Source organism: Mixophyes fleayi, chromosome 8 (genome assembly GCF_038048845.1).
Source record: "Mixophyes fleayi isolate aMixFle1 chromosome 8, aMixFle1.hap1, whole genome shotgun sequence".
NCBI lineage: Eukaryota > Metazoa > Chordata > Amphibia > Anura > Limnodynastidae > Mixophyes > Mixophyes fleayi.
The window spans coordinates 108,238,484-108,259,336 of NC_134409.1; the positions used below are offsets into that span (position 1 = coordinate 108,238,484).

The following is a 20,853-nucleotide window of genomic DNA, read 5'->3' on the forward strand; positions in this document are numbered from 1 at the left end:
AGAATGGGAGGCTTAATGACGTGATTTGCAGCGAATTGTGTAATTTTGGCCGCGTCCCCATGACAAAATGACATTTCCATCGCAGGGATGACGTGACTGACTGTGTCCTGCGCCCTCCCGAGACTCCCCCTGATCGGGATCTTCCAGACCTTTAATTATTAAAGTTGCTAAGTATAGATTTATCAAATCTTCTAACAAGGAAAAGTGGAGGTGTTGTCCACGGCAGCCAATCAGATTCTAGCTATCATTTATCTAGTACATGCTAGAAAATGTGCTAAATTCTAATTATTTACTATGGGCAACACCTTCACTTTTCCTTTTTTAGAAAGTTTGATGAATCTATCCCTGTGTAGTGAATAATTCCAGACTACTGCACATGCAGCAATCACTAACCACCATAAAGCAGCTAAGAAGATGATTCTGTAATCATTTTAAATATGAAAGACATTTGGAAGTATGTCTTCATGTTTTATTGCCTTTCAGGAGAACAGGATGGAGCTTTAAGTGTTAAGATGGACAGAATATACAAAGAACGTCTAGCCAGCCTATTGCAATAATATTTCAGACCAGTGTACACATGAGAGTCTGGTTACTAAATTTAGCTTGCAAAAATGATGTAATTCTGCCTCCAGTGCTCGGTCTCATGATAATGTTTCTCTGACTGTTTTACCCCTTATAATTCGGAATGCTGTGACCACACATATGCAGCAGATAAAAGCTTGTTCTGCAGTAGGGTGGGTGGGAAAGGAGGGCAAAAGCTAGTGGGTCAGGGGGGAACAGTTCCAAGGTAGAACATGCTGCAGTAATACAGTGGTGGCTGGAGCGGAATAGCAATGAAGCAAATCTCTCTTGCTGTCTTTCAGAGTCTGAGCAAAGATATTAATAGAATGTCCAGAGATGGAACCTTATAACACCCTTTCTGCTCAAACAATTTGGTCCATGTTTGCTCTGCTTGTGCAGCCGGTGCAACATATCTTATCGAACAGTAACATGTGCACCACACTTCCAGCATAGCATGTTCTGCTCACATGTTTCATGTGCTTTTCACTACACAAAACAAAAATTCAAGGCCTGAAGCTGTTTAATGTGAAAGATGCTGGTTAACGCCTCACCTCCAAATAGAATAAACAAAGACTGTATTCCAGGATGTCGGCGGTTAAATAGAGAGTACAAAAATTAATTAATTAGAATCCATATTAAAATCAGTTGCACTTTGACAGTATAACGTACTCTGCTCTCCCAGTGCAGCCAATGGAACATGTTCCTGTACAATGTACTCTGCTCTCCCAGTGCAGCCAATGGAACATGTTCCTGTACAATGTACTCTGCTCTCCCAGTGCAACCAATGGAACATGTTACTGTACAATATACTCTGCTCTCCCAGTGCAGCCAATGGAACATGTTTCTGTACAATGTACTCTGCTCTCCCAGTGCAGCCAATGGAACATGTTCCTGTACAATGTACTCTGCTCTCCCAGTGCAGCCAATGGAACATGTTTCTGTACAATGTACTCTGCTCTCCCAGTGCAACCAATGGAACATGTTCCTGTACAATGTACTCTGCTCTCCCAGTGCAGCCAATGGAACATGTTTCTGTACAATGTACTCTGCTCTCCCAGTGCAGCCAATGGAACATGTTCCTGTACAATGTACTCTGCTCTCCCAGTGCAGCCAATGGAACATGTCCCTGTACAATGTACTCTGCTCTCCCAGTGCAGCCAATGGAACATGTTTATGTACAATGTACTCTGCTCTCCCAGAGCATCCAGTGGAACATGTTCCTGTACAATGTACTCTGCTCTCCCAGAGCATCCAATGGAACATGTTCCTGTACAATGTACTCTGCTGTCCCAGAGCAGGCAGTGTAACATGTTCCTGTACAATGTACTCTGCTCTCCCAGAGCACCCAATAGAACATGTTCCTGTACAACGTACTCTGCTCTCCCAGAACATCATCCAATGTAACATGTTCCTGTACAATGTACTCTGCTCTCCCTGTGCTATTCTTGCATACTTGCCTACTCTCCCACAATTTCTGTGAGGCTCCCAAATTTTCAGGGGAGTACTCCCGGACGAGTAGGCAAACCTCCCAGATCTTTAAAAATTCAGAAATTCACGGCTTTGAATACCAGGGAGGCTTAATCGCATCAATAAGCCCCGCCCCCCACCATTCAATGTTGTGAATTTTACCATTTTATAGTGTCGGCGGAACTACGGTAACGCAAAGACCTCACCAAGTATGTTCTCGTAATGTGCTCTTCTGTCCTGGTACAATGGGCTCTACTCTCCAAGTGCAGCCATTACAGTTTGCTCTACTCTCCCAATACAACAATGTCTGCTCTCCCAGTACAAAGTCATTTTCTTTCCTTAAGCATTCAAGGTAATGTGGCCCACTTTCTCAGAACAGCATGCTTTGTAATTCACCTCTCCCAATACAAACTGCTTGGCTCTACTTATATATCAGTGTAACATGCTCTGCTCTCTCAGAGCAGGCAGGGTTAATGTGCTTTTCTCTATCTGTACAATGTGACCAGTATTTCTGTGCTACATGATAAATCACTCATTTTTTTACCCAGCGTTAAACTGCAACATGGTTTGTCCAGGAGCAAATTTGCTCGGATGTGTTCTTATTTGCTCCCAGTTCAACACGCAGTGTTCTGTGAGTGCATCGTGCTCTCTTCTCACTGTACACCATGCTCTGCTACTCCAGTATACACATCTCTTATCTCCCAGTATTAATTGTTTTCCCAGAATATGCAGTCATCTTCCAGTATAATATCTCCACCAGCATACACTATAGTGTTAATAGATTGAATTTTACAGAAACTAAATGTATTGACTAATAATTCTGTAACAGCCTCATAGTTTCACTTTTACAAAGATTATTAAACTGCTGATTTCTTGAGATCTGCAGAACATTTCCCTATCATCATCATCAGTTATTTATATAGCACCACTAATTTCGCAGCGCTGTACAGAGAACTCACTCACATCAGTCCCTGCTCCATTGTAGCTTACTGTCTAAATTCCCTAACACACACACACACACACACACACACACAATGCCAGCAACCTGTTGCCTGAAACTAGACATAGTCCCAGAATTGAATTTATTTTGATTCCCAGCTTCTGCAGTTAAGGGAATTCAGTCCCTACATATAGTTTTTTCAGAACTTCATTCACTACTCTGTTCTCCCAGTGTATACTGCGGTGTTCCTGGCTCTCCCAGTACAAACTACTCTATGTAGCAGTTTCCTGTTCCTTCACTAGGAAAACACAAGCACAAGCGATGGGCAGCAAATGAGAGCAGTTTAATCCTGTGTCTCTCCTCCCCCTCTCCCCCCTATCCCAGCTCTCCAGCCATCCCCCCATCCTCCCCTGGACTGGAAGGGTGGACCTCTCAGCTGATTCTTCCGGATCACTGCAGTAGCAGTAAGAGGAGGGTCAGGGGGATACAGGATGTTGGGGTCCCAGCCGGGGTGATGTGACACTGTCACCTTGTACTGTCCCTGCACCGAGCCATGTGGTGCCTGCAGTGTAATTCCGAGAGGACCCAGTCTCTGCTGGAGCTGGAGCTGGACAGCTGGTAATATACTATATTTATACATAGATACAAACCAAAATAATGTATACAATACTACACACCACACACAGTGCACTCAGGAAACCCAGTCTTCACTGATAATACACTATATATACACACACAGAACCAAGACACAATAACACAGCACTACATAAATATATTCAACTCATTTTAATACAGTTATAAAACTACGTAGTACAGAGCAGCTTTGTATATAAGACACAGCACTATTTACAAATTGTCACAAAATTATAATGTATAACACTTCTGTATACATAACCACTGAACACTACATAATATTGTTGCATAAAGCACATTTTATTTATCTGTACAAAGTATACAATGTATCTAAGATAAACACTACAGAATGTAATCTGTTGCACATAACAAACAAGCATGTCACTGTACACATTGGGATGATCATTTCTATAACATTACGCTGTTATAAGACACTGTGCACTGTATATTAGACTACAGTTGTCTGTGTGCGCATTGGAATGTATAATTGATGCCTCTGTATAACTTTGCTCTATTAATAACACACTGTTGGTTGTGTCCTGAAACTTCCTAAAGATTATTAGTGTGCGTGTTTGACACTCTTCAGTCTGGATTCAATTATACTGTATGTCTATCCAATGCAACCATTCATTACTTATTGTATGTAGGACTATATGCTGCAAAATATTATCAAGGTAATGATTACTTCTCAGTTTTAAGTAAAACAGCCGCAGATATCACATCTATGAATAATTTGTATATTGTAAAATGAATTATGAATAGACATAAATGTGTAAATACCTATGAAATATCCTCTGGGAAATTATTTTTTAAAGTTTAGGAATGTTGTGTTACTCTTGTACGCGTTGCTGAGACCAAAGAATCTAAAGTTTAGTTGTTTGGTATGTGTTGTCTCTGACATTTCCTGCTGTGTGATTTTTGTATCTACCTGTGCGATATTTTGTCTTTTATATGGTTAATACAGCAAAATGTGTTACGCAATAAAGGTTATTTCTGATAACAACATAGAGGATTATTTACTGAAGGTGTAACTTTCGCTTGGCTGATGTGTACCGCATCCAACAGCCAGTCAGTTAGTGAACACCTGGGACACAGACACAAGCAGGTGGAAAAGCTATTTCTAGTGATTCACCCCTAGAACCCATTCTTTGCAAATATGTTGAACTTAGGTTTGTGGTTTTCCCGATCATATGGTATTGAACAATGGTTTTACTTTGGTTCATGATTTCAGTGAACACAGCTATTTGGATGGGTGTTGAGGAAGTTGAAGTTCTCCTTTCTTCTAAACCGCTGCAGGAACTTTAGTAACCACGTTTAGAATTATTGTGGGTATGATACAGCTGACAAAGCTGATTTATTGCAGTGACGTGATACAAAGGATAATTGTATCTGTCAACTACCTTTCAATATACGATTTATACAGAGTCAATTGAAGGCTGGGAACCATCATCATCATCAGTTATTTATATAGCGCCACTAATTCCGCAGCGCTGTACAGAGAACACATTCACATCAGTCCCTGCCCCCATTGGAGCTTACAGTCTAAATTCCCTAACATAGACACACACACACACACACAGACACTAAGGTTAATTTTGATAGCAGATAATTAACCTACTGGTATGTTTTTGGAGTGTGGGAGGAAACAAGAGCACCTGGAGGAAACCCTGGTAAACACGGGGAGAACATACAAACTCCACACAGATAAGGCCATGGTCAGGAATCTAACTCATGACCCCAGTGCTGAGAGGCAGAAGTGCTAACCACTACGCCACTGTGCTGCCCACAAACATTGCCTTGGAGAGCAGCCGCCAACATTTTAAAATAGTGTTCAGGGACGTTGCATTACTGAACATCCTGTCGCACACTGTCGTACTGGCAAACAGGACTACAATTAAATATGATTGTACCGTTACTGTTACTTATACTTTAATATTATATTATTGAGAATTGCTGATCGTTCTTTTTAACAATGATCAGCTTCGATATATTTGAAAGAGAGAATGCATATACTGCTGTAGAGGGCAGCGTATGATTGAGTGCAAGCCAACCAATCATTTACAGTAAATGTTTAAAACAATCCCTTTAAAAATGAGAATGCTCCCAGGGACAGATCACAGACAATTATAAACCACTTAATAGAACGAGAAAGCTCAGGCAAATACTTGCCAGTGCAGCCTTATAACTTTATTCGTTTTATAACTTCTAAAAATGTTGCTAAAACTACCACCAATGCAGCCCTTGCAGCTGCTATGGTGTCCAATGAGGCTGGTCAATCCACTATGAAGGCCACCAACTTGCATTGGAACACCAAATGGGGCTTCACTGCTCATGCGCCGGTCCCCAAACTGATATTAATTGTGTAGAAAGCCTCATCCCAAGATGTTCTTTCGTGGAGTTGGTCTCCAGTGTTAGACTCCCGATGAGATCGCCCTGTACTTTTGGAATGGTGTATTTTAGTTGCCAATTGGAAACACCATTTTAAAAAGGATATCTTCCCCGCAGTTTCCAAACCAAACCTGTGGCTAAAGCTTGAATGAATTATCTTTCAGTAATGGGCACAGGCTATAAATACAACTAACTAGCACAATATTTTTATTTCAGTATGACGTCCCTACCTAACAACTAGCTAACATTTTCCAAATCTGCCTTGTTTTTCTTTGCATCATGATCTCAGTCTCTCTAAACATTTCCTAAAACGTTGCTGCCAGTGATTGCAGCTCTGGCTGGGGTATACTTTTTACCAGGAGATTTTAACAGCAAAGCTGAAACTTTGATTGATCTCAACTTCCTGAAGACATATTAAAGGATTGTGAGAGAAAGACGGGTGGCAGTGGATGGACTGTGGTTGCTGTGGAAATACTGTTTTCTCTGGAGCTTTTACAAGAAGTCTAATTGTATCATGTAATCAGTATTCAACAGAGAGAGAAAAGTACTTAATTGGACTCCACTCTTAGCATTGATGCTCTTGTTCTCCAGGATTCTCAGGCAAAAATGTATTTGTAACTAATTATATACAGTGCAGCAGTGTTGGGTTGTTGGTTTGAAAAAAGTTCTGTATGTTAGAGTTAGTGACTTATTAAATGTCAGCAAATGTGCCTGTGTAATATTGCATGACACTTACAGACATGGTTACTCTCCCACTATGTGCATTTGCCTGGGGGTAAATGTATCAAGCTGAGAGTTTTCCGGCGGGTTTGAAAAACCAATCAGGTTCTAGCTATCATTTATTTAGTACATTCTACAAAATGATATCTAGAATCTGATTGGTTGCTATAGGCAACATCTCCACTTTTCAAACCCGCCGGAAAACTCTCAGCTTGATACATTTACCCCCTGGTGTTTTGAGACGGGATTATTGTGTCTTTGCACACATTACTAGAGTGCAACCAATGGTAAGGGGCTCTTTCAGAGTCATGTTTAAGCACCAGCTACCCGTGGTCCACCATCCTTATTAAGCCTACATTCCCAAGTGACTGTCATTATCTAAACTGCTTGATTGACCGTAAGTAAACAAGGGGAGAGTGAGAGAGAATAGGGCTGATGGTCCTCACGTCTGGTCTGTCAGTTTCAATCTTTTCATCACATTGTCTTCCCAGTGGTACATCTGCATGCCTAAGGCTTGTATGCACATTGACATAGAATATCTCTGTGTGTACACCACACACACAGACCAACTGTAGAAATTCAGAGCGTTTACTGGGAAGGGTGGTGTCCTCACAGAGCACCCTTGTAAGACTGACCAGACAACTCCACCTTTGCACAAATAAATATTAAGCTGACAAAGCTGCCATTTGTTTTTGGTTTTGACTAGGCACATGTATCACTCCTCCCTGGTGTCAGAACATGTGTGTATATGGATGTCGTGGGAAGAGTTGATGTGAGTGAGTTCTCTGTACAGCGCTGCCGAATTAGTGGCGCTATATAAATAAATAAATGGTAATAATAATAATAATAATAATAATAATATACAGTATAAACCCACACAGGGTATTGATTCCATTATTAAGTAAATAAAAATCAACTGTATCTAGATACATAATTTATTAAAACTATTTTTCCTCTTGCTATTTAGAGCTACAGGCAAATGCTGGAAGCTATTTACAGTCAAAAATAGTATCTGCCCACTTTTTTTTATGTGCGACTGTTCTTCATTTTACACACAGATCATAAATAGCTTCACGCTCTGGCTGCTCACTGCAGGCTTTTTACTGTGACTAAAGACCCTTGGGGGCCAATTTATCAAAGGGCTTGTTTTTGCTTCACCCTGTATATTAAAGAGGTTACCGCCAGTAATAAGTATTGCTTGCTACAGCCGACGGATCCTCCCCCACGTTTTGGCATGAGGGAGTTTATTTATCAAGTAGCGCTACAGTATCCGTTCTTCACAAAGGAGACCGTGGATTAAAATAATTTATTGTTTGTTTACTGCTTTTTACATCTCTGAAATGATTAGAGATTTGGGGGGGGGGGGGGTATATGTGTGTGTGTGTGTGTGTGTATATATACATATATCAATAGATAGATATATATATATATATATATATATATATAGATATATATATATATATATATATATATATATATATATATATATATATATGCATATATATATATATATATATATATGCTATGCTATTATGCATACTAGTATAATGGACAGGGAGCCATAAGACATACGGCCCATTATACCAAAATAGTAGGAGAAAATATGGAATTTTAAAATAAAAGTTTAATAAAGTCTAATAGAATAAATGTGTCCCCAAAACCCTTGTTCTGCACTTTTATTAACTATGTAAAAAACTTTATTTTCTCCTTTCTTCACTCTTTGTATTCAAAATGGAAAATAAAATGTACTTTTCTTGATCTGTCATAGCACCAATGGGGGAAGGTGACAGACTGACAAGAAATTACAATAGCCAGAATTAATCTGGACCCGAGGAGTAATCGGGACTCCCCTTCACGGCCCGGCCAAGTGTTTTCCCACGCTGACGCTTTTGTTTGGCTGTCTGGTGAAGGGGACCCTGGGTAATCAATCACAACTGGCTAGCGTAGGAAAACACTTGCTATTGGTTGGGCGGTGAAGGGAGCCCCGATTGCTCCGGCTATGGTCATTTTTTTATTTGTATTTATTTATGAGGATTTTTTTTTTTTAACTTAGACTGTGAAATATTAAGAAAGAACAAATCTTAATATGTATTAAAGTAGTGAATGAAAGTTAATTTAAAATGTTGTGTTTTTATTTTATTGGTGTACACTTTTGATATAATGGACAGGGGTCTTAGGGAAAATATAAAGTTTTTTAAATAAGGTACTGAGGGGAAGGCCAGTCAACAGGCTATACATCATCTGTCATGACACCAACACAGATTGAGAAGGAAAGTGGGATAAGAGAAATTCTATTGTTATATTTATGGTTGTGGGTGAAAACCGACCATAAGCCACTGGAACACATACTGGAAAACCCTGATGGCAGCACTGCCACATCTGCAAAGGAGGATGCTGAGATTACAAATATACACATCGAAATGATGAACAATCATCATCACCATTTATTTATATAGCGCCACTAATTCCGCAGCGCTGTACAGAGAACTCATTCACTTCAGTCCCTGCACCATTGGGGCTTTCAGTCTAAATTCCATAACACACACACACAAAGAATAGGGTCAATTTTGTTAGCAGCCAATTAACCTACCAGTATGTTTTTGGAGTGTGGGAGGAAACCGGAGCACCCAGAGGAAACCCACTGAAACACTGGGAGAATATACAAACTCCTCACAGATAAGGCTATGATCAGGAATTAAACTCATGACCCCAGTGCTGTGAGGCAGAAGTGCTAACCACTTAGCTACCGTAAGGAAAAGAACAAGTGCGCAACATTATAGCGCACCTTCCAGTAAGAACCCAAATGGAAAGCCATAGAAACATCATAACTTAGGAAGAAGCACTAGAGGCACTGATACAGACAATGCATAGGGATGAAGTTACATTCCGTGATTAAACGCTTATTGTCAGAGGAAAATAGCTGCATTCTGGTGAGTCACAAGATTGTGAAACATGAAAGAATCATTGATACCACGAGAAATCCCAGTATGGGCATGGCATGTTTCAGGATGGAATTAGAATAAGTATTTTATTACTGCAACTTATATTTTGAAATTGCCATGCTAAGAAAACGTACACTATATACAGTTACATATGTAACAAGTGTCACATTACTTTTCCGTGTGCGGTTGCATTGTGTTGTTTGCGCTTCCCAAAGAGTATTATTAAAATTATCTGCAATACATTTTTATGCCTCCTTGACATAATCATACGGATAAATGAAAAGCAGGTAACACATGCACACATCCTTTGTGCATCAAATTAATTTGTTTGTGTCCATGCATCAGTTAATGAATCTCCAACATCTGTGGTCTGAGTAAAGGTAACTGTTAGTCATTGGCAGAGAAACACACCCACTACTGATTAGCGGATAACTGCTGATATGTGACAGTGACAGTCTGCTGAGAGCACCGAGACTTGGCATATAGGCGTTTATAGGCAATTAATTGAGCCGCAATTGCATGAACACACCATCATCATCATCATCATCTGTATACCGCCACTAATTTTGCACCTTTAGTGTACCCTGCCTGTGTTTGCACTCCCATTCCTCCCCTATCCTGCCTCTTCATGTACAGAGAGGTGTAAGTTCCAGAATCGCACAACGCTGCATATTAGTACATGTGTGCTCCCACTTCTGGGCACACGTGAGTGATATACTAGGCACACTGGTGTACATCCCACTCTGCGCTCATATGTTCTGTATGCAAACCAACTACAGGACACTATGAGGAGTCTTTAAGAGTTTAATATGGCTGATAGCAGAAGGCTGTAATTTATAGTACGGTATAAAAGAAGATTACATACAATGTCAATTATAGTATGTCCTATAATGGTGTACAAGCTTTTACATATGGCTTTCTGAGTATTACAATATATTTGTTCATATTTCTATAGTAATGTCATTTATGTGTCTTATAACTTTACTTATGTGGACTTTGAACTCATAGAATTTGTAGTTTATTGCAACCAGTTTTGTTTGATAAATGTGACTGCAGTAAAATATTCTTAGGGGCATATTCAATTGGCCGTGTTACTGTCAAAAGTAACCCTGCATGCGCACTATTACCGTTATTACAGTAATAGTGCACGTAATTATCGTTATTACGGTACCTTTGACGCCGGCTTTCTGATCAAATCCGGGTTAGAGTTACCATAATAATGGTAATAAATTTAACGCTGCGTTACTTTTGTGAGTAATGTGGCTAATTGAATATGCCCCCTATAACCCCTAAATGTATCAATTTGTATGATGATAGTGTGTTTCAATACTTTTTTTTAGCTACATCTGCAATGTACAGTGCTTACTCTTAACTTGTCTTGGGTGTGGGACAAGTATATTTGTAGAATATGGGGTGGAGGTGTATCCAGAATTATTGGGCCTTTGGGTTTTATGGATTAGGGCCACCATGCTTAAGATCTAATAAAACACATTTGAAAATCAGTGTATTTTCAAACATTGCCCTTGCATTGCTCTCCGCATTGTGGCAGTGCTCCTCACAGTAACTGTAGATGGTACAAGCAGTTGGGGATAATGTCTGTGTCAGACTTGATCACGAAGCAACAATAATTATTTACTTTTTTTCTGCTTATTTGTTTGTTTTTTAACTTTCTGGATAAAAGATCCCCCATACCTGTACTGACCCAACAGAATTCCTAAAGATCTCTTAATCTGTCCGTCGGTCGGCACAAGTGATCTAAATACGCCCTTCCCACACGTCCAGTATAGGATCGGGTGTTATAGCGGAATGGTGCACACTGGAGAGACTTGTCAGTTTATGTTTGGAAGTCTTCATGACTTGATGGGCATACAGCAACAGCTAAGTAACATGTCAACAATAAATAATTCATTTCCATTAAATAAACCAAACAGACAAATAACTGACGTGTGACCCTCCTGCTGCTGACATTCAGAAATAGAGGGATAAATAAAATATTACGCTCTTTCAATTACATTAAATCCTATTACTTATTTAGTCTCAGTCTGGAGTTCAGTATAAATGACAAAAGCCTTGCTGTGAAAATACATCACTTATAAAGCTTATACCCTGCGGACAGAGATAAATGCCTTTTAATTATATTTGTTTAAGCTATCCCTATTCATGTCAGCACTTATTATTGGTACCTAATGATGTCATCAGTTCAGTATTTATAAGTGTCAGCCCATATGAATGCAAATATTTAGGGTTCATTTGTTCAGTCTATACTGATCTATGCTGTGCCTTGTCATAAAATGTGTGGCATGGAAGCAGGGCCGGTGCTAGGGTCCGTGGCGCCCTAGGCAAAATCGGCGCCCTCCCCCCCCCTCCTCCCCGCAAAATTTGGCGCCCTCTCCCTCCACCCCCCCCCCCCCAAAAATCGGCGCCCTCCTCTCTCCTCCCTCCTCCCCCCTCACCCCGTCTTTTCTTACCTTGTCTCACCACCGCCGCCTCTCTGCTCCGTCTCCTCCCCTCCACTCACTGACACTAGTGAGTGGAGGGGAGGATACGGAGCTGAGAGGCGGCGGTGGTGAGCAATAGCCTCTTCCCCCCTCCCCATGCATCTGAATGCTGTGCGGCGGCCGTGACAGGTGTGGTCAGCGGTCGCCGCACAGTTTTAAAATTAATTTCCAGTTCTGTGGCGCCCTCCAGGCCCCCTCCAGAGCCCGGCGCCCTAGGCAAGTGCCTAACCTTGCCTAATGGGAGCGCCGGGCCTGCATGGAAGTGAAAACATAGTTTCTGTATCATTTTCTCAAGGTTAATTTCTTGCCGCATATTTCATTGCTAGCCATGTGGCAAACCGGTGCTCCCAGTGCGGGATCCATAGAGCCATCGCCAGCGGTATTCTCTCAGTGGTATTCTGATGTTGTGTTCTGCTTGGATTGCAAAGCAAGTATTCTGCTGTTGTGGATGAGCCCTTATGTAAATGTTCCCATGGTTTGGTAGAAGTTGCAATGTTGAGTGTTGTATTTATATTTATTATGCATCTTAGTGCATATTTGTCTTTTATTAGCCATTTATGGCTCCCCACAGTGTCATTCCATAGATAGATGCACATAGGAAAATATGTTCTCCATAGTCACAGCTTTATCACATGTATACTCAGTTTTAACAGGCTCCTGCTACTTTTAAGCTACGACCAGCAGGCATGTTTTGAGCATATATGAAGCATGAGGACACTTAAGATGCTTGTAAAATACATTTCAAAACTTCCAAGACATCTAGGAAAGTTATTGTTCTTTTGGTTATTATTACACGCCATCGACAGGAATAGAACACATCTACAGCCATCTAATACATGCCTAATTATCACGGCAACATGCCAAAATGCCTGTAGTGTTTTTCAAGAAGGAGGAGGGCCTGTTTGTATTCAAAACAGTTCTCCCAGGTAGGGTGAGAATTTCACCCTACCCAAGGCACCATTCACTACAGCCCATAGTGGGGTCCATAGTTCATCTCACAATCTTGGCCTAAAACGGAGGATGTTTGAGTTGTGAGCGGGAAGTCCAAAGTCGCAATCTCGTGACACATTATGGAGCTTGCAGCTTCTGATTGGTCCCCCAACTCACACCGCCCTTCACATCCATTTAAAGGGGATGAGAAGGAATAACTCCTACGCCAATCTGCTTCTCTTACATTATGAATGATATAATTCTACTTTATAACAGTTTGGGATCAACTTCTGTCCCCTAACACACCTAAAACTATAAGTAAATGTTGTTGTGGATTTCAGTGAACAGGTTTCCCATCTGTAGTTGAAGATATTCTATTTTTCTTAATTAAGTCTAATTGAGTATGTTACTCAGAAGTGAACTCATTCTGGTGACGACAATTAGAAGTCTGTGTAAACTGTGCCAGGGTCTGTGCTGGGGGTGAGAGCAGGAAGTGTTCGTCCAGGGGCTGAATCCTCACTCTAAGCTCCCTACCATTAGGTTCAAACTGTGTATTCACTGTCTGCCTGCTCCACAGCCAGCGTTAAATTTAATATAGTGTACAAAACTATGCATTGATCATTTCCATGACTCAGCCGGCAATATTCCAGGTATATCACACAGTAAATAGCTTTTTATGTGTATTATGGTGGAAAATTTGAAACGTCGGCATAGCCGGGGATTGAGTAATCCAGAGCAGCTGCTGAGCCATCCCTTCTGTTCAGATTAAAACGGAATTTGCTGACCATCCCCTTAAATTTTGTGGTCTTTATGGGTGGTGAGAAGATTGGAAAGCTCTAGAGTTTTTTGTACTACAAGAAGGTCATAGTAGGTCATACAAGGTCATAGTAGGTGACCTTGAGACTGTGGAAGTTTTCAGACTTGTTTTTCTTAAATAAATCAAGTTGCTTTATTGTTATCTTTTTTTCATCCAGGAATTGTGCGGAGCAAAGTTGGCGTTTCCAAATGTATTTTACTATAGTCTATATGACCTTGTTAAAATATATTGTAAATGAATCCGCATTTGTTTAGCAGCAAATAAAATACTAGTTACTGACCTGCTTTTATTTTTATGTGAGCCTGTCACTTACTAAACTTGACAATAATGCAGTTTGTTGCATTTTAAATGTTCATCTTTAATAAATATTCCGAAATTTAATCCCAGGTAATAAATATAGTGAGAACTGAATTAATTATACAGCATGGTGGCTTAGTGGTTAGCACTTCTGCCTCACAGCACTGGGGTCATGAGTTCGATTCCCAACCATGGCCTTATCTGTGTGGAGTTCCTCCCTGTGTTTGCGTGGGTTTCCTCCGGGTGCTCCGGTTTCCCCCCACACTGAAACATACCAGTAGGTTAATTGGCTGCTATCAAAATTGACCCTAGTCTCTGTGTGTGTGTGTGTGTGTGTGTGTGTGTGTTAGGGACATCAGACTGTAAGTTCCAGGGGGGCACGAACTGATGTGAATTAGTTCTCTGTACAGCGCTGCGGAATTAGTGGCGCTTTATAAATAGCTGATGATGATAAGTAGAGTATAATTGGACAGTCATTCAGAATCGAAAATAAGGAAATTTTTAAGGACAAACAATTCCAGGGACAAATGTTTTAAACCAGGGACAGTTGGCCGCTAAGTTAGAGGAAAACGACAAGTCGGTAAAATAGTTTTTGTTTTTTTAGACACATAATAATGGTGCTCTGATAGTCAAGGGGTAATACTTTAAATCATCAATCTCACATTATCCCAGACATCACCCCAGTGAGAACTGAGCACCTCACGTGCCTACTCTACAGATGCCATAAAGATAAAGGCTGCAGGCTACAAGCACATTTATTTGATTATTTATTATTAATATTGTTGTAATTATTATTTTTATTTTTAAGGTTCTTAGATATTATGTAGCGCTGTACATTGATACAAAAAAAGTTACATACAAATGAGATGAAGGTGAAGGTAAAGACGGCCATGCCCAAATGAACTTGCAATTAAAAAGATTTATAAAGAGAACATGTACTAGTAACTAAAAAGCACAGTAAAATACTTAGGGGAGATCCAAAGTGCAAGTGTGAGGGCCATGACCCAGCTTTTTTCTGCACAAGGGGGCTGGGGCCGTCTTCATCATCATCATCACCATTTATTTATATAGCGCCACTAATTCCGCAGCGCTGTACAGAGAACTCACATCAGTCCCTGCCCCATTGGAGCTTACAGTCTAAATTTCCTAACATACACACTCAGACAGACAGAGACAGAGAGATTAGGGTCAATTTTGATAGTAGCCAATTAACCTACCAGTATGTTTTTGGAGTGTGGGAGGAAACCGGAGCACCCAGAGGAGACCCACGAAAACACAGGGAGGACATACAAACTCCAGACAAATAAGGCCATGGTCGGGAATTGAACTCATGACCCCAGTGCTGTGAGGCAGAAGTGCTAACCCCTAAGCCAACCATGCATGCCGTCTTATGCGAATCCCTTGTCAAAACCTGCCCAGCGAGGCCTGATGATGCAAATAGCATCATCAACGCCCCGCTTGGCCTCTGTAAATGAAGGAGAGGCATAATCAGGGTGATTGGCCTTCTCTCCTGGACTCCCCGAAATTTGGGAGACTCCCCGATGTTCCTGGAAAATAGGCAAGTTAGATCTGCATAGTTATTGTGTGATTGCAGAAGACTGAGTGTAATTATGATTACCACATAACGGTATGGTGGGCTGGTGATAGAGAAAGGTTCCAAAGTATAAGGTTTATTCAGAGCAGTTCCATTTTTATTGCACATTAAAACTGTAATTCAGCAAACCAATTTCTCTAGAATTCTACACGCCTGATGTACCTAGATCAACACTGATTGTAGTATATAGGTTCCAATAATTGATGTATTGTTTTTGGCACCCAGAACTGAAGTGGCCATTACAGGGAGCCGTGTGATCTCCCGGATTATTCAGCCATTTGATCTTTTCTCTGTAAGCACAGCACACTGTTACATCTAAGATATTAAGTATGTATTGCCAAGGTAAAATGCTGAAAATAGCAAGGCACTAACAAGGGATATAAATATTTCTGTTTCATTGGATTTGTATTGCCTTTAAACAGTTCCTTCAGCATATTACTGTAATTCAAGCAGCGCTGACTTTTTCAGTCCGTTATCGTGTTAGTAGCTATCACAGATCTGTTTGAACCTTCCCCCCTACAAGTGTCTACAGCTGGACAAAGAACGGTTTTGTGGTGGTGGAGCAGGGTACTCGCACCTTTCTGCTATTTGGAGAAGGGATGGTAAAAAATGTATTTCGAGTTAAAAAAAATAACCCTTTAAGAAAACGTTGACATCCCTTCATCAGCTATTTATATAGCGCCACTAATTCCGCAGCGCTGTACAGAGAAATTTTTGGAGTGTGGGAGGAAACCGGAGCATCCGGAGGAAACCCATGCAAACACGGGGAGAACATACAAACTCCACACAGATAAGGCCATGGTCGGGAATTGAACTCATGACCCCAGTGCTGTGAGGCAGAAGTGCTAACCACTTAGCCACCGTGCTGCCCCAAAGATCTGCATTTCAATAGAAACGTTTGTATGGCAAGATGTGTGTGTCCGGGCTACCAAACTCTCTAAAAATGTCCAGCTTATTTAGTGAAGTACTGCACAAAGAAAACAGTCAGGCGGTAGTTAAATAGATATTCTTTAGCAAATGAATAACCCTATTGGCAAATACTGGATTATATTCATTGGTCATGATCCAGTTGGCTCATTTTGTTTTTGTCCAATGACAATACACCGTGCATGTTTTTCTGAAGTTGCTACTTTTGCAGGATAGATGGATGGATAGAGGAATGTTACATACATGTATGTTACATACTGTGCAGTCTACTCCAAAATCTGTAAACCTTATGTATTAAGCATAGAGCCACCTTTCTCAAAGCCCCTAAAACAGAATGGAAAGTTAAATCCTAAGGGAATATACATAATGCAAATATTTCATCAGAAGACCTGGGAAGACCATAAAAAAAAAGTTAAAGAGATTAATTGTAGAACTGCTCTATTGATGCTGAAACCCTGGCATTGGTTTTACAGTGGTAACGTCCAAATTAAAACAATTGACAGAAACCATTATGTCCTATATTTCACTTCTCCAAAGAATGTCAGTAAAATCACCCTGCGTCTGTGGTTCACATTACAGAAAGTCCCTTAAAATGGAAAATGTGTCCAGGGTATGATTTCCTGAAGATAGTCATATAACTCCCACGAAAGTTAACTTTAATGGAAACAACGTCCATTCCTCTTGCAGCTGTCAAGATTATGGTTATTAAAAGGAGTCTGAAGGCCACAGACATTTACTAAACAAGATTTCATGCACTTGACCTTCAGGGAGGAAACTAAATTTACATGTGCGGTCCTGCTGAAAAATGTCACATATATAATATATATATATATATATATATTTATATATATTTACTCCTCCCTGGCAGTTGTCACTGGTTTGGTGAATTTAAAGAGTCTGACACCGATGTACATAGGGATCTCTTGCTTTCTTAACCACAGTTGACTGTATAGTTATTGTTAAGATACAGTTACCTTTCACAATACAACAGCTTTTGCAGATATTTTTATATTTGACATTATCAATATTTTCTAACATTTAAACTTTTGTTACTGACTCAATATTACGTAAAAAATGTAACAAACGCAAAATCACCATCTAAGTAGGAAGCGTTAGAGACTGTAGGTAGAGAGCTCACAAGCATACAGTAGGATAGCAGTGTCTATGGCAGGTCAGACTTTTATTGACTCATTCTTTTACAGTACTGACTGATGAGATTGTTAGTACATTTTTATTGACTGTCACCAGAGCCGGATTAACAATAGGGCTAAAGGGGCTACAGCCCAGGGGCCTCGGGCAGCTGGGGGGCCCGCCGGCATTTATCGGGTCTCTGACTGTCTCTTGTTCAAGGAAAATGGTAGGCAGCTAACAGCAAATGTTTTGATGTTAACTGCCTGCTGTCACTGTAGAACTTACCATGTAATTGCTACAGGGAGTGGAACAACAGAAGGAGGTAAGTTCACGGGGAACCCCTCACAGTATCCTTAGCCCGGGGCCTCCCTTCCCTTTATCCGGCCCTGACTGTCACCAAATGTACTAACAGTTGTCAACCCTGTTTAGACTATACACAAAATATATATAGTACTTTTTGTATATCTACAGGGTAGGTGCACAGGGCAAAAAAAAAACAAAAAAACAGCCTGGGGGCCCTAAGGTTTATCCTCATTAAGAAGCCAATTAAAAATAACACACAACAATTGACTTAATGAGATGATTATAGACTTTTTCATATCTTCAGTACTTTAAATACCCATATAGGACACTTAAAGACTAACTCCAACTTCCTGGAGCTTTTTCTCTTAATGTGCAGAATAGATCCTAAGGCCCCTTACCATACTTGCCCACCCTCCCGGATTCCCTCGTCACTTCCTTGTGAAGCCGCATATTGGCAGGATCTCCTTGACGGGAGCGCATAAAAGTTGGCATGTATGAACCTTACCCACTGCTGTTGAGTTAAATGCCATGATCGTGGGGGTGAGGGGAGTCAATGGAGGTCCCTTGTAGTGAATGCACATAAATAAGGCAGTCAGTGTCAGAAAAATGCTTCAGAGTTGCAAATTCTAATGGATATGATTTTATTAGAACCAATGGCTTACATTCACAGAGCATGTTTTTACGAGTGTTAAATTCTAGTAAAGACAAGAAGACCCCGACTGCGAGTTAGTTAGTGGAAGAGCAGGGTCCCCAATAACAGAGTATTGATGTGATTTTCCTGTCATAATGATGCAGGAAGACTGTGGTGTTGTATGCACCTATATCATACCTATATCCCAATGTTTCTTCAGCCAGGATGTCTCGCTCACCACGTACACATACGCATGTTTTACGGGAGGGGAGAGTGCTTGAGGGAGGCCTAGCTCTACAGAACGGCTAGGCACCCCTCCAGCGGACGTGGTATCCCCCAACGTGACACAGCCATGCACCTAGTGTGACATGTTCATACCCTCTTTTCAATCGACTCTGACTGTTACAATTCAAATATTGAGAGGTAAGCTACATGAAGGGAAGTTGCATACATCCAACTAGTCTAAACATATTGCCACCTGACAAAAATATTTAGTGCTGCCCGACAATGCCTGTCAGTGCTTGTAGTGGTTTCAGTGCGAGACAGGTTCAGATTTATCACCAGTTACATAGCTCTGAAAGAGTGTTCGGCCACTTCGGTTCCTGCAGTTGGATCAGACTAATGTTTCTCAGCATCTTCCGACCAAGAGCAAGTCATGTATTCTGCAATGTTTTATAGCCACTGGAAGCTTTAGTGATCACTAATATTGTTGGTTGTATCTCTGGTTAACAAGAAGTCTAGAATGTCTTTTATGTACCTGCTATGTTTGGAAGTGTCTTTTGGTGTATTGTGCATGTGTACTATACAGCAGGGTGTGTTATATGAGGACTGTTTCTGGTTACTTTGTTACTATGTTTGTGATGCTATGTAGCATTGTGTCTTCCAGTTGCTTAGACCCTCACTTACAGAACAATATTGAATTATTTAACAATTCTTTAGTTTTGTTTGATGGAGTGCTTGTATTGCAGTGTTTCTATTTATGTGTCATGCATGATTGCCTCAGTGAGGCAAACTAGTGACATCATATACCAATGCATGATCCTTCTATCGCTGTAGTCCTGGAGAAGTTTGTCCGGAACCTTGACCAGCTCCACCTCCCATTGTGTCTTTCTGCCCTGTTGTCACCTCTCCTCCTGCCATCCTTTACATCTTTGTTCCTCTTTGGCTGCTCCCTACCTGTGATCTTGTGAGTTAAGTTAGGTCAGGCTGGAAACAACTGACCCATTTACCAAGGTGTCCACCCCATACAGGGAGGGTGGATATAAATTTGACTTTTTTTGGAAGGGTGCCATTTTCCTTAACAAACCAGGCTCATGTTAACCCTGAAATATCGTATTGATATGACACCAGGAGGCGTGGTTCTTCTTTCAATGGATAATTCAATGAAAAGTAAAAACATGATTTTATTTAAAAACTGAAATCAGCACCCATGGAGAGGGAGCTGCAGTAAAGCTGGGGAGATCCAATTTTCACAGCTGTTACCTTTTAAAGAAATAAAGACAGCCATGATCTGGAGCGTGCTCAATATGGGGGATATAAGGGACATTAAGTTTCATGACACACCACATCTCATATTATTCAATACATATCCAAGCCTTAAAGAGCTGACTATTCAGCATTTGGCCCAAATCCAACATGGCACCATTAGTGCACAATCACATTTACCTTCTGTCCCAAACAACATTTGATAGATCCTGATCAAACGTCCATGAGGATAGCAGCCTTTATGGGCGTATACACACAGGGCTGCCATCAGAAATCATGGGGCCCAGTATGCCCCCCCCCCCCTTCCTAGAGAGGCCCCCCCCCCCATGAGCAACAGCGCAACACAAACTTACCTGGGGGCCCGCTGTTTTGCAGTCCGCTGGTTTCCGCTACTCTGCGCTGATGTCTTCAGCCTAGCGGTCACCGTGACAGCCAGATCACATGATCGCAGGGGAATGATTCCTCCACCCCTGCGATCGCATTCTGGTGTCTGGCTGACAGCCAGGCTGAAGACATCAGCGCAGAGTAGCGGAGACCAGCGGACTGCAAGACAGCGGGCCCCCAGGTAAGTTTGTGTTGCGCTGTTGTA

The 20,853-nt window shown here is 41.0% G+C and overlaps 1 protein-coding gene across 15 annotated transcripts in view; it reads left to right on the plus strand.

Moving 5' to 3' along the window:
* Positions 1-20,853, plus strand: part of IQSEC1 (IQ motif and Sec7 domain ArfGEF 1) — a 492,717-nt gene that overhangs the window by 396,339 nt on the left and 75,525 nt on the right. The window contains exon 1 of one of the 15 annotated variants that reach the window (XM_075183129.1): positions 3,269-3,586. The exons of 13 other annotated variants lie outside the window; for them this stretch is intronic. In XM_075183129.1, the coding sequence (XP_075039230.1) occupies positions 3,522-3,586 (65 nt within the window). In that variant the 5' untranslated portion in view covers positions 3,269-3,521. Of the gene's footprint in view, positions 1-3,268; positions 3,587-20,853 lie in introns of those variants that run through there. One more of the 15 variants, XM_075183131.1, reaches the window with a different exon arrangement.